Source organism: Cuculus canorus, chromosome 3 (genome assembly GCF_017976375.1).
Source record: "Cuculus canorus isolate bCucCan1 chromosome 3, bCucCan1.pri, whole genome shotgun sequence".
Classification (NCBI taxonomy): Eukaryota; Metazoa; Chordata; class Aves; order Cuculiformes; family Cuculidae; genus Cuculus; species Cuculus canorus.
Window position 1 is genome coordinate 91480797 of NC_071403.1, and position 17168 is coordinate 91497964.

Here is a 17168-nt window from a genome sequence, read left to right on the forward strand (position 1 = left end):
AGTATGGTAATAGTAGAGAGAACTTCTCTGAACAATTCTACTAAATAGTTAAGGAAATTGAATAGGTGCGCATAAGCTGCAGGCCTTTTCATAAAAGTATTTAGGGTGCTTTTCAGAGTCTTATGTCTCTGTCTCTATTCCTCTCTTTCTGTCCCTTCCTTTCTCTTTCAGAATGAAATAGGTGCTGCTGTGGAAGTCCTTTTATCCCTAAAGGCAGAATATAAACAACAGACAGGCCAGGAGTACAAACCCGGAAGCCCACCTGTGATCTCTGTACCTCCTCAGTCTTTTCCTGCTTCTACTCTTCCATCCTCCTGTCCAGTAGACAGCAAATCTCTATACAACAGAGTAGCTGAACAAGGCGAAGTGGTCCGCAAACTTAAATCAGAGAAATCCTCAAAGGTGCAATATTAGTGAATACTTACGAGTGCAACAATATTTTCAGCTTAGACTAAAACCTAATTGCAGATTTTATGAAACTTGAGGAACCAAATATAAGCAAGTACTTTGAAATTCCTTGAAGTGCTTTCCCAAATTATCTTATGGCTGACTTCATGAGTTGTGTGATAGTGCATGATGAACCTGGAAAAGAAAGAAGTTTTTTTTTTTAGTGATACAAGATAAGTGAAGCAGAGGACAGGCAGTAACTTAAAAGAAAGGGCTGTAACTTGAAAGCTGGAGTCACAATCATAAATTTGTTAGCAATTTGATAGTGGCAAGAAAACTGTTCTTTATTCAGTCTGAGTACTTGCTACCATTCTCCAGTGTACAAAGTCATGGACTGCTGTAACTGGAGGGAACTAAGCTGCCTAGATGGGAAGCTTTCATGGCTCAGAAATCAGCCCTGGTATATACTGCCTGACTAGATCCTTTGATGTGCAGCTTGTAGGTATTCTAGCTAAAAAGTTTTACCACAGGACTCAATAATGACAACTTACAGTAACAGATTAGCTCTAGTCCTATTGCAACAGCTATATTAGTGCCATTCTAGTAAAGGTTGTTGTCTTAACTGTTGTGTTGCATCTCTCTTGTTTCTTTCTTTATCTGAAACTGCTTTTTTTCCTGTCTTGCTTCAGGAACAAATAGATGAGGCTGTGAAAATTCTTTTAAATCTAAAAGCAGAATATAAACAAAACACAGGTCAAGAGTACAAGCCTGGAAATCCACCTTCTGCTCCTGCTTGTATACCTCCTACTACACTTCCATCTTCTGTATGCTGCAGTAACTTGGCAACTTGTAGCTTAGTGGATGACAAAGCACTTTACGATAATGTAGCTGAACAAGGGGAAGTGGTACGCAGACTCAAAGCAGAGAAAGCTTCCAAGGTATAATGTTAAAGAGAGAGTAAGCAATTACAGTTCTTACTGCATTTTGCCACTAGGGGGGAAGTCTTTCACCAAATAATGATCAGTGTACTAAATTCTCTTGTGTCCTAGTCCTATCTTAGCCATCAGACTTGAATGGTCTGATAATGTCACACAAGGCTATTCTGATGCTGGATACTTTCTTGATTCTCGGATACAAATCATAAATTTGACTGGTGTAGAATGTCAAGCTTTATCACTCACATCCAGGTGAATAGACATTAACATGGCAAATGTCAACCCTGCAGAAGTTTTCAATGTATTTTACTTTTTCTTGCTGTATTTGGGAAAACTGAAGATAAAAATATCTAGTGTACTGCAACAATAGAAAGACTTCTCAAAATTTGACAAATTCAGTGATAGTTATGGAAAAGAACATGAGACTAACCTATGTTTTCAGAGCGGCTGGTGTTTTCCACCTATGTTTCTGCATTGCAGAATTTGTTTTGATGTTGAGTTTTTGGTTATTTGGTGTTTTTTGGTTTTGTTTTGAGAAGATTTTTTTCTAAAACAATTTTGTGGTTTCAACATAGATTCTGCTGCAATTATTAACAGGTTGTCACTGGCCAGGTGTACCAGGGGAATATTCTGGTGTAATGTGACAGCTCTCTAACATACCTCTGTTGCTTGGGGAAGCACTGTTCATTGCTAGATGGAAATTTTATTTTCTTAGCCTGAAAATCAGTGTTTCTTGTCAATTGTTTCTTTAATTCTTACCAGTACACCTTGCTGTTTGTCCTCTACACAGGATAAAATAGACGAAGCAGTAAAAATCCTTCTTTCTCTAAAAGCTGACTACAAGGAAAAGACTGGGCAGGACTACAAGCCAGGACATCCACCAGTAGCTCAAGGGGCTTTGCCCCAAGCATCAAACACAGTATCCAGCGGTCCAGACACACCTGAAGCTAAAGCTCTATTTAGCAAAGTGGCTCTTCAAGGAGATGAAGTTAGGAAATTGAAATCAGAAAAAGCGGAAAAGGTAAAAACTTAATGTAATGTAAAAATGTACTATGTGTATTTAAATCTAAAAATCTATCTTAAGGACTATGACTGTGTGAATTAGAAATGTTCATTTAGAATAGGCAGCATTTGAATTCTGAGATCATCTGAAATGTACTTTCAAAATTATTCCTGTCAGACATGGTCCTTAAAATGTTAATGCATTTAAGTTAAGTATTGGCTTGTGCATATTTTCCCCCCAACACTGTGTGGATGTCCACAATGCTGTACCTAGATCCATTTTATTTTTTTGATAGAGCCATTGTATTCCTGAGATTTCGGTATGAATATATCTTTTTTTTTTTTTTCTTCAAGGAGAAGATTGATGCAGCTGTTAAGGAACTTCTTCAGTTGAAGGCTCAGTATAAATCTGTTGCAGGAGTTGACTATAAACCAGTTTCTGCTAGTGGCACTGATGACAAAGACAAGAAGAAGAAAGAGAAAGAGAACAAGTCTGAAAAGCAGAGTAAGCAACAGAAGCAAAATGATGGTTCAAAAAAAGAATCTTTGCAAGGACAGAGTGGCAATGAACTCTTCTCAAATGGATCGGGAGAGGGTCAAGGCCCTAAGAAACAAACCCGGTAAGGATGTGATCTTTAATCTACTTGCTAGAAATCTCAAATGTTTACCTCTGTTCAGATATAGACTTTTGTAGGTTTCTCATTGTATTTGAAAGCATGGACATTTGCAAAATAACAGTATTCATTTTATATTTAGGATCAAGCTAAAAGCTATTTAGTGTCAGTTGTACCCCAGCATTCTAGTGAGGAAAATTCTACTTAAACTGTAGAAAGCATAAAGCAGTGTGCATGCTCTGTTACTATGGGTATTGTTATTGTCATTGAGAAGTTACTATGCTTCATTATTTGCTGCTTCAGATGTGCTGCTGCATCTTTCTTAGCATAAATCCCAGATGAAAAACCACCCTTATGCTTATTTCATTGTACCAGGGTTTTTAAAGTATTTACGGCAAGTACCTGAGAAGTATGTAGTCCAGTGCAGAGCAATGCAGTGCTGTTGTTCATGGTAGAACTTGCCAGTGATGATTGCTGTGCACTCCTCTCCTGTTCTCATCCTGAAAGTTTGGTAGTCTTTGCACAGAATGTATTGTGCAGAACTATTTATTTCCTGTTTCAGATACATAAATCACATGTTAAAGACGGAGATGTGATTATTCTATTTAGAAATTATGCCAGAAAAATGTGGTTTTGCAACCATGGTGAGAATTTGAAAGGTACAAACAGTAAAAAAGAAATTGAACTGTTTTCAAGAAATACTCTTAATACTGCTGTATTAGCCAAAGTAAGGAAATGCTAGCAATTTCTACTGGCCAATACATACTGAACTGTCAGAGAAAGAATTTGGGGAAAGTTAGCTTTGTGAATTAAAACTAAAATATTCTGTTTGCCTGCCATTTTCTGCTGTTCCCCCCTCTTCCCCACTCCCAAAAGGAAGAAGAAGAAAAAGGGTAAAAGGGTTAGTATATATTTCTCTGCCACATGCTGTGCAACACAAATCTTGTTCTTTTCTAATACCGTAGGCTGGGTCTAGAAGCTAAAAAAGAAGAAAATCTTGCAGACTGGTTCTCTCAGGTAAATTCACATCAGTTTGAATTAAAGACTTAATTTGGATTTTGATCTTGTATTTCTGTTTTTTTTAATACAAAACTAAGTACTTATTCTATTTCTCATGTTGTTGCTATGGTCTTAGAAGTGCCTGGTTTGAAGAGCTGAATAAGTTTAGGAAGCTCTAAAAAGCATGAGCATTTCACATAACTGCCACACCCCGCATACATGTGTATGTGTGTGTGTATATATATGTTCTTAATTCATATATGAATTCCTCTCACATCAAGAGTGCAAAACTTCACTGAACTGATAAAAATTGTGCAGAACTGGGAGTTTTAATTCACCTCAAGATGATGTATAATGAAAGTTAGTACCTGTTGATAAAGAGTTTGCTGGCTCGTGCGGTTCAAAATGACCAGAGTATAGATGATTAGATTTTTAGATTAGCCTTCTTATGAAAGATTGTAAGTAAATACCAGTGGTATATATTGCCTTTTGCTAGTATAATTTTTTGCGTGTTCTCTAAGGGAATAAAAATCTCTTCTGACATGAGCCAGAGATTTCTTAGAAAAGTGCATTTTGTTGGTTCCTGGAAATTAGCTACCGTCTCTCACTTAGATTAATGAAATTCAGTTTTAGTTATATCTTTACATCATTAGGTCTGTTATTAAACGTAAAGTTCCTGCTTAACTTTCTCTTTTAGGGAAGTTATTATAGGAAGCAAAAGCAGTCTCGAATCTTTGCTAGCTTTTGTAAGCACAAAAACTTTTAAATAGGAGACTTCTTTAATTGCATGCCACACGCTTGAATTACTGGATGTTCTTTGCCTATGAAATTGAAACTTCAGTATCTAAATAATCTTTTGAAAGGTGATTACAAAATCGGAGATGATTGAATACTATGATGTGAGTGGCTGTTATGTTCTTCGTCCTTGGGCTTATGCAATTTGGGAAGCTATCAAGGACTTCTTCGATGCAGAAATCAAGAAACTTGGAGTGGAAAACTGTTACTTCCCCATGTTTGTGTCCCAGGCTGCGCTAGAGAAAGAGAAGACTCATATTGCTGACTTTGCTCCTGAGGTACACTTCGAAACTTTATTTTAATCTGAGTACAACAAAACCCAATCACTTAGTCTGCAGCTGAGTATAAAAGGTTTTTTTAAACTTGTTTTGTTTGATTTTCTTTGTCTTTTAATTCTCCCCCCTTTTTTTTTTTTTTCCCCCCTTCCTTAAGGTTGCTTGGGTCACAAGATCCGGAAAAACAGATCTGGCTGAACCAATTGCCATACGTCCCACAAGTGAAACAGGTAGACCTCTTTTCATGCAGCTTGGCTGTAAGAAAACAGTTATAGGTATAGTGTAGCTGATATACAAGCATCCCTTTTGAAAAGAGGAAACCCATTTTTTAATGTTTTCTATAACTCATTATCAACATTTCCTAAATTTGCTGCTGCTCATATCAAATGTCACAACACTATACATTCTCTTAGACTTTCCTAGGAAATATACACTCCAGGAATTTTTCCATTAATACCCTGAGGACTGACTTGCTCTGAAAAACACGTTTGTTTGGGTTTTTTATTGCTTATTAAAAAAAGCCTGCATCTCATAATTCACTTCACTTTTGCATGTATTTGACTATAGCTGTGAAACTAAAATTTCCTCTGGGTAATTCAAACAAACATTTTAAGATCTAAGGCTGGATGAGTTTGTAATTGAATCAGGTATGGTAGAGCATCTGGAGTTCTTGAGGTCCGTGAATTTTTTTTGTGAACCTTGATCTATTTACATACTCTAAGCCAGTGACTCAAACATGGTGTCATTAGATATTAAGCTTTAGAACGTACTTTGACCAGCAGCAATCACGCTGTTTTGCAGAGACACAGGATGAAGTGAAAGTACTTCTTACAGTGAAAATATTACATGTTAAAACAAAAAAAATGTGTTTTAAAGAGGATTAAGCAGAAAAGCATAGCTCTCACAGCAAAGAATGTTAAACTTGCATGTGGCATAAAGAAAGGTTTGATGTAAACTGTCTGTATCATGCAGAGACCAACAGCTGCTTTTTTTTCCTTCTCCCCCCTGCAGTCATGTATCCTGCCTATGCAAAGTGGGTGCAGTCACACAGGGACCTTCCTATCAAGCTTAATCAGTGGTGCAGTGTTGTGGTATGTCTGTACACAATTTCCAAGTAACTGTGGTACTGTAAATGCAATGTAGGACAATTGCTTTATGTGGACATCACTCAATGATACTGATCACGTCACATATTTCATGGCCGAAGTGTGAACGTGATTTATGTGATCTGGTTTTCTCACTGTTTTTAATAAAACATTCTTTATCAATGTATGTTGTTGATTACATTGTTTAAGTAGAAATCTGCGAATAGTTGACTTTTTATCTCACATTCAGAATTTTGTAATACTTATTTATAAACATTTTTAACAATAATTTGACACTTCAATGTTAGTTGTGGTGTTCAATTTTTTTTATTTCCCTCCCTCCAGCGCTGGGAGTTCAAACATCCCCAGCCTTTCCTTCGCACTCGTGAATTCCTTTGGCAAGAGGGTCACACAGCATTTGCAACATATGAAGAAGCCGCAGAGGAGGTAAAAAGCAAATGCATTCATGCTTTTGCTTTCCAAAAGTTACTTTATTCCATAGCAACACAAACAAATCTTTTTACTAGGACCTGGTAGAAATTTTTCTCCTTTTCTTTGGGAGACCTCATGAAAAATGTGAAGTGTTCTAGAGCACATTTTTTTATTAGATGTAACTCATGTCTGAGCCTTTAGTCTCTTCAAATAATATGGGGTTTGAAGAGTGTAATACATAAAGAATACCTTCCTTAAATTATTTTCCTTAAAAATTCTTAAAAACCTTTTTTCCCTAAAAGCCTAAATAATGGGTTCGCGTGTTAACAGCTAGAGATTTTAACGCTTCCTTTACCAAACAGACAGTTATTTAATGTGAGTATCATGGCATATCTATGCTTATAAGCAGATGCTCAAGCTTTTAGGTGGAAACTAGAAGGCAGTATAGGCAATGAACTAGCATTTCTCCAGTGATTCTTGTTTCCTGTTATGATGTATAGTTGTTGCTATTTGATTAATAGAAAGTAGCAGCCAAAATTTAAAGTGATTGAAGAAATCTTGGGTTTTAATTACAAGATTGAGAAAGGGTGAGATTTTTGAGCTTTTAGACTATGGCCTATAAAAATACTTCATGATTTAGCAAATGCAGAATACTGAGTAATTCTAAGACAGAAATTTTCATCATAGGTGATGCAGATACTTGATCTATATGCTCAAGTCTATGAAGATCTCCTAGCAATACCTGTTGTGAAAGGAAGGAAGACAGAGAAGGAAAAATTCGCTGGTGGTGATTATACAACCACTGTAGAGGCATTTATATCTGCCAGTGGAAGAGCTATCCAGGTATTTATCAGAAGAATACTTTTTCTTTTCATTAAACACTGGGAGATGAAAACCTTAAAATTATGCTTATTGGACAACTTCCCATTGAGTAGGGCTTTTTGTGTGCAATTATTTCAGGGAGCAACGTCACATCACCTTGGGCAGAATTTCTCAAAGATGTTTGAAATTGTATTTGAAGATCCCAAGAAACCAGGAGAAAAACAATTTGCTTATCAGAATTCCTGGGGCATTACGACTCGAACTATTGGCGTAATGACAATGATTCATGGAGATAACATGGGATTGGTGCTTCCACCTCGAGTAGCCTGTGTTCAGGTACGTAAAAATGCGTTAAACTACTGTTTTGTTTTGTTTCCTGTCTTGAAATTCGTAAGCGTTTCATACTGACTACCTGGAAAACTTAACATAGGATAGGAGGTGTCTGATTACAGGGCATGCTGTAAAAAGTTAATACAAATCATTAGGGTACTTGTGGACAAACTCCCTTTAATAGTCCATGTATTTAAAATAATTTTATCTGTATCATTTTGTTGAAAAGGCAAATATATACTTTACTTCTGAGAAGTTAAATTGCTGGGATATACAGCCACAATATTGTCTTTAATTTTCTATAACAACTAGGGGCTAACTTTCTTATAATGTAAAGTGCATGTCATGTTATATTGCAGGTTGTAATTATTCCCTGTGGTATCACAAATTCGCTTTCTGAGGAGGACAAAGATGCTTTATTGAAGAAATGTAATGAATATCGTAATAGGTTGCTTCGTGTTAATATCCGTGTACGGGCTGATTTAAGGGACAACTATTCACCTGGCTGGAAGTTCAACCACTGGGAACTTAAGGTACTTTTCTTTCCAGGAGGTTTTTGAAGCTTACATGCGAGGTATGCAAGAAGCATGTTATGCATGCCTTGTATTCTGAAGGCAAATATTTTCTCTAAAAGAACAATTGCTGCCTGATAATCGGGTATCATTTGCATTAATAAATGAAGAAAAAATGTTTGAGACTTGCTCTGTTTGTTAAGATTAGTGATTCTTGAACCTTCAAGTCTCCAGTTGATGTACCTAGAGAATGAAATTAATAGTACAAATTACTTGCATATTTAAAACTTTGCACTACTGAAGTGTGTCCAGGGTCACTGCAGTGCCTTCTTTGCACAGTGGAACAGAAAAGATAAATGTGCACAGCATCAACAAAGAAAGGAACAGCTTTTTTTTGTTTCAAATTACCTTGTTCCCCTCATGGTAGTTAAGAGGAACTGTTCTGCTTCATCAAATGTAAGAGGCTCTTGTAAAACAGAAATAGCGAACAGAATGAAACAGTGGTAATTAGCAATTGAATAATGTATTGATGTTACGGGATAATATGTTTTTTCTGAGTTTGAAATTAGTTTCAATGTGTTAATCTTCAATGTAAGATGATAGAAGCAGCCTGAGTTGTTAAAAGTTCCCACTGTATCCAAGTTCTCTTCTCTTCTCTTTGTGTAACCTTTTTTTTTTTTCTAATGCTGTGAATCTGTTGTGTGACTTTTTAAGTAAAATTAGGTTTATCAAGGAGGCACAGCATGGGGCAAACTTGATGTTTTTGATGAAATCTGCTGGTGTGTCCAGAATAATACATAAAGTGCATCTTTGGGCTAACTGCAGGCAGAGTGCACTCTTTTTTTATTGCGTAGGAATTCTGTAGGATAAAAAATACAAGGGTATTGGAGTAAGTACAAGAACTGGAAAGTGGTTTGCCTTACGTACTTTTCAGCTTAGCAGATTTCTGATGTTACCTTCAGAAAAATCCTAGTCACTGGCACTTGGTTTGTAATGTCTGGCATTAGTTGGATTGCTCTTTCTTAGGAGGTCTTCCTACATGATCATTAGGTATCCTGCCTTCACTGGAAAGTACTGTTATAATTAGAAATACTAGATACTTTCCACCAAAATTTAATTATGGAGACAGCCTTTTCTGTATGCCATAAACTAGACTGTTTCTTTGTTTTAAACTGTTTGTTATTAACAGTTTTGAATAGCTTTTTATGTAGCTTTGAAGTAGGAGCAGATATTTCACACTTCAGACAGATTTTACTGTATTTTTAATCTTTTTAGCATAAATAATGGGAAGGGAAGTATAGGGAATAATTTGGAACCTGTATACTTGAAGAGATTCCAGGGCACAAAATCATAGGAAGCTTTGGTAAATGTCTCCTGTTCACCTTTTGAACACTCCAGAATGTTTTTAGTTTTTAGCTTTTTAGCTTACTGATTAGGTTTCCTCTGGGGGAGTGAGACAACCCAGACCACCAAAATGCATTTGCACTTACTCTCTTCATTTCCTGTGTGCAGCTTAGGACACGTGTTAACAGGATGTAGGGAAAGTAAGGTAGACTCGGTACTGATTCTGACCTGACTAGTAAAATGAGAACGCTTTGTCTGATTGTATATGGGAGATGACAAATTACATGATTCTTGTCACTAAAGTTTGAAGCATAGAAGTTTTTAATGAATAAATTTTAAATAAATAAAGCAACTATTTGTTCGTAGTCAAATATTCTATGCAATTAATGTTGATATTAAGGCTATATTTAACAGAACTTTTGCTATTTGCTATTCATACAGTTGAAAGGGTTCTGTGAAAGAATTAAAAGGTGTTTATGGATGTACTAGGACATTAAAATGATAATAAATGCCTTAGCCACTCAGACCTTAAAAAATCTGGTTTGCACTGTCTGGGATAACAGTCTTGCTGTAGTTACAGCTGAGCTTTAACTGTCTTAGTATTACTTGTGTGTTGGCACAAATGCAGTCTCCAAGCTAGTGAAGCAAAGTTGTAGCAAGGTATAATGCACAAGCGAAGAGAGTATAGATGGGAAAGACAGAAATGCATAAAAGCAGTGGAATATGTGCTTGTTTTTTTATCAAAGGAACTTGTAACATGGAATCACTTTACACTTTTGACTGGCCTTTAGAACAAAAACAAAAAAAGGAGGAAAGCAAGTTAACTCTTCTGAGGATGAGTTATTCATTATAGCTTCTAATGTTTTTTGTAATGAAGGGTGTTCCAGTCAGGGTTGAAGTGGGACCACGAGACATGAAGAGCCAACAGTTTGTAGCTGTTAGAAGAGACACAGGACAGAAGCTGACCTTTTCTGAACATGAAGCAGAAGATAGACTGAAACAGATTTTGGAGGATATCCATGCTAACCTTTACAACAGGTAATTTGAGAGGTACAGTAAATGGCACTTCACCTTTCAGAAGAATTTCCCACATTATTGGTTCATTTGTGCAGGAAATTAGAGTAGGCCTATCTTTCTGTTTATGACATTTCATTTTTTCTGCCTCTGAAATATGTTCGCATACAGTGACAAAAGTTTCCTATTATGCTCATGAAACAGAATGTTAAAGTTTGTGAATTTATTTAAAAACATACTTTTGTGAATTCATGTGAAGTATTAATAAACAAACATACCATAAATAGTTCTTTGGAGGATAGTTCACAGGATTCGTTCCTGAAAGATGCTTTTGGTAGGGAACTTTGAAAGGTACCAAGTTGTTCAAGAAACATCAGTAATTGAAGTTCCATACTCAGAAGTGTGTTTTAAGAACCTGTGTCTTAGGGACTTTTATAGTATTGTTTTCTTACAAGCAATCAAATGCTTTTGGAACTGTTATTTGCCCTTACTGCATATACCAAATCCCTTGCGTGTCTGTTGTTGCAAATTGTTGTTTGTAAGAACAGTGAGAAAGAACGAAGTGCTGATCCAGTGCCATTGCAGATGAATTTTCCTGCTTTCTTCTGTGGTGATCAAAGTTACTTACAAGCAGGATATTTTTACCTAGTTGAAAAGCATTTTGCTATTTAGATTTAGAACATAATTAAAAAAGAAAAATCTACATCTATTGTATTTATGTTTTTCTATCTACAGCTGGTCAGTATTGAACATGGTGAAATGTGCAGCAGCCTCAAGAGCACTTCATTGGCATTTAATCAAAATTTTATCTCTTTGAGGGCAGAAGTGGTAGAAAGACATTACCTGATTAGGGAGATTCAAATGAGCATATAGGTTCGCTTCCTGTTAACTTTGTCATTTGACTGACTCTGAAAACTTAGTTTATTTGGCTGGTAAGGTTATGTACACAAATCTGGTCTGACTGATTTTTTTTTTTTTTTTTTTTTTTCCTTAGAGCTTCTGAGGACCTAAAAGGTCACATGGTGGTGGCCAATACTATGGAGGACTTTCAAAAAGAACTTGATTCAGGAAAGGTAAGGAAATTGATTTCATTCTACGCTGGTAAGTGCCTTCACACACTTTGTCCTTCACAACTAATCAGATGCTAGAAATTTCACATCTTTTATGTGAATACTGTTGTGGGGTTTGTGGAACTCTCCCCTCACAAGCAGATGAAACTTCTCCTGCAGAGTTGCACAAAAATAGATTAGCTTTTCCAAATTTTGTGATACATGTTGCTTTCTTTTGCTAAAATATGTATTTACGAAATATGGTGTTTCGGTCTACCACCACTCAAAATTTAGTCCTGTGCGAGAGGTGACAGGGTGTCTTGAAGCAGCTTACAGTGTTGGGTAATTTGCATTTAAAGTGTTACATTTTTAACTCAAAGTGCTTTTCGGAAAGATTAATGTAAGTATTTTATTTAGTTTAAGATAACCTTACTGTCACTATTCTAATGCAAACAGTGGAAAAACACTTGTCAGTCTCGTAATAGAGTCCAAGTAAGGGTTTAAAGTGTGTGCTATTTACGTCAAAGAAGTTTTGCCTTAATGACCTGAGTGGAAGCCATTGGGTTCATTGAGAATTAGTGAAGTCAGAAGCCTTCTTTGGTTGTTAGTAAGAATAACCCATCATGTGGATGACTAAGCTCTACTGACCTAAAGATCTGTAAAAAAGAAAGTTCTAGCAAAATATTTGAAATTTAGATGAGAGATGAAGTCTTCAGTAGAGGATTGAGCTGCTGCTTCTTTTTCAAAGATCCATTGACAGAAGTTCTTAACCCTGAAATTCTGTCACAAACCTCAGCTTGTGAAATTGTTAATGTATTTACATCCATATGTTCAAGTAGTAGTATCCCAAGGATCAGTTATTAAGGCTGTGTATTTTATAAAGAGAGAGCAGAGTTTTTTTGTGTATCAATTACTTCTAGTCTGAAAACTTTCAAATTTTCTGGTGGAAAATGCACAAGTGCCAAGAACTTATAGTACTTTTATTAACTTCCAAAGTAGCTCGAGATATTCTTGGTTAGTCTTGACTTTTCACCACACTATTTTCTTGCATTTCTGTTGCACTTAAATTCAATTTATAACAAGATTTAAAGGAATAATCATCAACTTAAGAGGAGGAACTGATGTAGCAGGCTTATGATGGTTTAGGATATGTTGTTTTAGATGTTCTCTGCCTTGGTGCTTTTGTTTTCCTCTACAAAACTAAATACAAGAGTGAAATATTCTGTTTCCAAACAGCTTTGGGCTCTTTCTACTAACTGCAAATTATCATTTCTTTGGTACAAGTGTCTCTAAAGCATTGGATGATTCTGGTGGTAGATTTAAGAACCAGAGATCTTTAGTCTGCACTTAATAAGTAATCGTGCTTTGCATAGATGTTCAGCTAGTACTACTGCTCTCTTGTATTGTGATTTCAAGATGTGCCATCACATATCTTTCACTTGTCAATTAAAGAAGCACTCTGAAACTATGCTTGACTGTCTTCAAGACAAAGAAATAATTGAAGAATACATAAACTCTTAAAAAAAAATCTTACTGCCCTTAGATTTTGATGAAATACTATAGAATCCCCTCTGCCTATAGAGAGGGTGAAATGCCTGGTCTTCAATGCCCAACACTCACTGTTTTGTACAGCTTTCTAGAGAGGGCTAAGAGAATTAAACTGTTTGTATTACGTTTAGAACTCTATTGTCTAGGTTATATTGTAGTTAAACTTGGCAATGTAAACAAATAGTTTTACAATTCAAGTTGGGTGCTTGCACCATTTTGGCACTTAGGTTATGTGTTTATTATAGCTAGTATATACGAATTAAAAAAAAAGTTATGTCATTTTATGACTGTTTCCCATATATAGCATGTATGTTCTGTACTATATTAGCACTGATTGCTGTTTTAAGAAGAAAATTTGTAAGCTGAGGTAGTCCTGTGTATTTCGTGTTGCTGTTTTTCACTTATTATAATTGTCGTGAAGAGTAATAGCTCTTTAAAAAAGTGTAATGTGTGTGTTCTTTGAAGTTGCATGTAAGTTTAGTTGAATATTAAGAAATAATTTTACAGGTATTTAAACTAAGTTTCATTTAAATGACAAAAGATCAGTGCAAGAAAAATGTAGCAGAATAATAGTCCCCCTTTTCAGTAGCAAGAAAGTGAAAATATAAAGTGAATTCTAATAAAGGTGCATTCTAGTTCAAGGCATAGAGAATTTTGCGCTAACAATGTAAATTTGGTGAAAGCAAGCCACAGATAAGCAAAGCAGAGCTTATTCACGTTTTGGATAGAATTTATATGACTGTGAAAGCTGAATTTAGTACCTTTTGTTGCCCCCAGCAATTAGCATTTTGCCAGTGTTTAAACATTTGTAGATGTCTTTTTAGCAGTTATTGTACTTTTTAGTATTAAACAGAATTTTCACTGTGAAAGTCCATTAAAAATGAAAACAAAGTCAGTGAAATGGAATATAAAACTTGAGAAAGATTCGGTACGGTAGCTTAGAGAACAGTGTATGAAATTGTTATTTCAACTTTACTTTCTCAGTTTTTTTCAGTTAAGCTAACTGAAGGAAAGAGCAGGAAAATAGACATCACTTCTCCCTGCTGCCAAGAATACTATGCTGTTGACAATTCTGTTTTCTTAAAATATGTCCTTATCTTTTCAGAAAAAATGAAAATTCATAGTAATAGAATTAAAATGGAAACTTCATTAGGAAAACAGACTCTTGTAATATGTGGGCATGCATTCGTTCTGCAGTTTGAAGTTTTAAACTTTTCCTGAAAAGCACAATATTTCAAGAGAGAACAGCATTTATACTTTCGACAGGAAGGAGGATATATTGGGTTAAAAGAAAAAATAGAAAAAAATCAGCACCCTGACTCAATTTAAATGCTGCTTTGCATTCCTTTAGTTTTTTTCGATGCTGCACTGTGGAGGGATGACTGTGCTTATCTACTTCTCTGATGAGAAAGAGCTATTAAAATTTTAATTTATCAGTCAGAACTTCTCCTACTTTGAGTGTATATGAGATTTTAAGGTTTAAGAATCTCCCAGTGACAAGGGTGATGATTTTTTTTTTGGTTTTGTTTTTTTTATTGATGTGTAACTTGGGATTTTTTTCTATCTCCTCTCATTTCCGCCCCCACCCCTCTTCCCCTTCTCAGATTGTACAAATCCCTTTCTGTGGGGAAATTGAGTGCGAGGATTGGATCAAGAAGACCACTGCCAGGTAAAATATGAATTAACTGGACAGTATGTAGCAAGAGCAAAATCAAAACATTTTGAATATAAAACAGGAATGCAAGATGCCTCCAAGCACTCAGTGTACTGATTTGCTGTCCTGCATATTCGAGTGTATTTATTTGGTTAGTTCTGAAATTTTCAGACTAATTAATGTGCTTTTGAGATTTTATGTATAATACACTTTATTGCACTTTTATTTTTAAATTATTTATTTATGAATATGCTTCTATTTCAGGGACCAAGATCTTGAGCCTGGTGCCCCGTCCATGGGAGCGAAAAGCCTCTGCATACCTTTTCAGCCTCTCCGTGAACTACAGTGTGGCGCAAGATGTGTCTGCGGCAAAAACCCTGCCAAGTTTTACACCTTATTTGGTCGTAGTTACTAAATTACTAGTGAGAAAGCACCTTCTCCTTTATCTGTGAATTGAACATTTTTTATTAAGACTGAAATAGCCCCCAAACCGAATTAGTTTTGTGACTTTTTAAATGATTCAAAAATCAAAGCCATAAACTGTAAACCACCCCCAATTGTTAGTCTTAGGGTAGCAGTAATTCAGACTTTTCTGTAAACATCTCTAATAATAAACATGTATTGTGAGCTGTAATATGCTTTGGTTGGGTTATTTTGTGTTACTCAGTGGGGAGAATAGTTATCCTTTGCTCATGTCTTTTTTTTTTCCATTCTGGTGCATATTTTCTTCTACGTTAGGGCAATGCCTAAAAGCGCATGGACAATGTCATAAACACTCTACAGTTTAGTGTGCTGACATAAGCTTTATAGATAAAACATCTGCTTTTATTTTTGCCTGCAAATTTTTCAATTTTCAGTACAGACTTGCTGCTAACTTGTAGGGATGCTAAATGCTACTCTTTTTGAAAATCACCTCTGGACCCGGGTGTTTCAAGGAATATTTTCACCCCATCGTAAAACAAGCTTGAAAGGCTATCTCAGATTAAATGCCACATTTTTAGCAAGATGCAGGTGAATGCCATTTCTTGCAGGTATTTTACGAGGCTCTGTTTCTCTTATCTCATCAACTGGCATTTACAGCTGTCTCATTGCAGTATTGCTGTGAGTAATGCAAAGACAATCTGAAGAGAAGTATTTTCAGTGCTAAGCATTTTAGACTGTTTTTATATCTGGAGCGTGTTTCATAAAACCATTTTGCTTTTCCTGTACTTATTATGTGTTGCTTTAGCAGAGAAGGCGGGATGTTGCAGAGTTACCAAAATTATTTTTCAAATAAAATTAGTTCCACTCTAATCATAGAGCACTTTAAAGAAAATGTGAGCCCCGGCACAAAACAATACATGCATAATTTGTTACTTTTTTCTCTCCTGTATGTTTGAATCCTCCTTCTCCCTGAAGACAGTTGAGTGAAAACTTGCATTTTAAAATCATCTACCTTGCATTCATCTGTCTGGATATTTTCTCTCTCTATAGACAGTCTCAGGGGTAGTAATGAGCAAAGGATCTTGAGAATGATGTGTCAATGCATGTCAATGCATCTTCCCTTTTTAGTTGACTTGCCATAAGAGTGGCCCCAAGGTCTTTCTATCCTATGCTGTCTTTAACACTGACTGGAATTCTACTTAGAGAGAGTGTAAGTGGGAAATACCATAGTAATGTTTTCACAGCCTCACCTGATGGGTAACTAAGACATCTTCAGAGGCTTTGCCTACTGCAGCGCACTCATGTTGGGGGAAGGGGAGAGGCATTAAACAGCAGCTTCAATGTCCTCGGCCATAAGAGACAGCAGAGCGATGAGATTTTTTGACAGATCATAACAGATTATTAAGAATTGCACAGCACTTTCGGCTCCCATTGAAACGCACTACAACACTGGTATTTTAAAAAGGAGATATGGAAGTTGTTAATAGCATAGAACAAAGAAAAAGCAAAACGAAATGCAGTCTCTAATACTGCTGCAACCTTATCAGTTTGAACAAACGGTCAATCTTCAACCAGTTGACTTGATCAAATTAATGAGTAAACATGTTGCCAACAGTGTTCTTAGAATGAGTTGCTATCAACCTACAAATAGGTTGGTTTGAAGCCAGAGGTTTCACAGAAGTCTAGACCTTTTATTTTGTTTGTTTGATTTTTAAAAATTCTTTTCCCCAGAATGTTTCTTCCTGATCATAGTAGGGATTGAAGTGTATGGAACATGGATGACTCACCTTCAGATCATTCTGTAGTGATCGTCCAGAGAGGAGAGGCTGATGCCTCCCTGGAAGAGAGACATCCATCTTGAGTATCCTTCCACCAGAAGCGTGATCTGAGCTATCTGTAAAACATTATAGAAATATCCATACTCCTAATGATACTGGTGTAAAAAACT

At 36.0% G+C, this 17168-nt stretch overlaps 1 protein-coding gene across 6 annotated transcripts in view; it reads left to right on the top strand.

The window, feature by feature from the left end:
• EPRS1 (glutamyl-prolyl-tRNA synthetase 1) overlaps positions 1 to 15889 on the top strand; it is a 39748-nt gene extending 23859 nt beyond the window's left edge. The window contains exons 20-35 of one of the 6 annotated variants that reach the window (XM_054062589.1): positions 172 to 402; positions 1077 to 1325; positions 2113 to 2343; positions 2679 to 2944; positions 3904 to 3955; positions 4801 to 5010; positions 5165 to 5237; positions 6019 to 6098; positions 6438 to 6539; positions 7212 to 7367; positions 7485 to 7682; positions 8036 to 8209; positions 10410 to 10570; positions 11541 to 11619; positions 14748 to 14812; positions 15062 to 15889. In XM_054062589.1, the coding sequence (XP_053918564.1) occupies positions 172 to 402; positions 1077 to 1325; positions 2113 to 2343; positions 2679 to 2944; positions 3904 to 3955; positions 4801 to 5010; positions 5165 to 5237; positions 6019 to 6098; positions 6438 to 6539; positions 7212 to 7367; positions 7485 to 7682; positions 8036 to 8209; positions 10410 to 10570; positions 11541 to 11619; positions 14748 to 14812; positions 15062 to 15212 (2478 nt within the window). In that variant the 3' untranslated portion in view covers positions 15213 to 15889. The remainder of the gene's footprint in view (positions 1 to 171; positions 403 to 1076; positions 1326 to 2112; positions 2344 to 2678; positions 2945 to 3903; positions 3956 to 4800; positions 5011 to 5164; positions 5238 to 6018; positions 6099 to 6437; positions 6540 to 7211; positions 7368 to 7484; positions 7683 to 8035; positions 8210 to 10409; positions 10571 to 11540; positions 11620 to 14747; positions 14813 to 15061) is intronic. The other 5 variants (XM_054062590.1, XM_054062591.1, XM_054062593.1 and 2 more) reach the window with 5 other exon arrangements.
• Positions 15890 to 17168: the final 1279 nt, after the last annotated feature.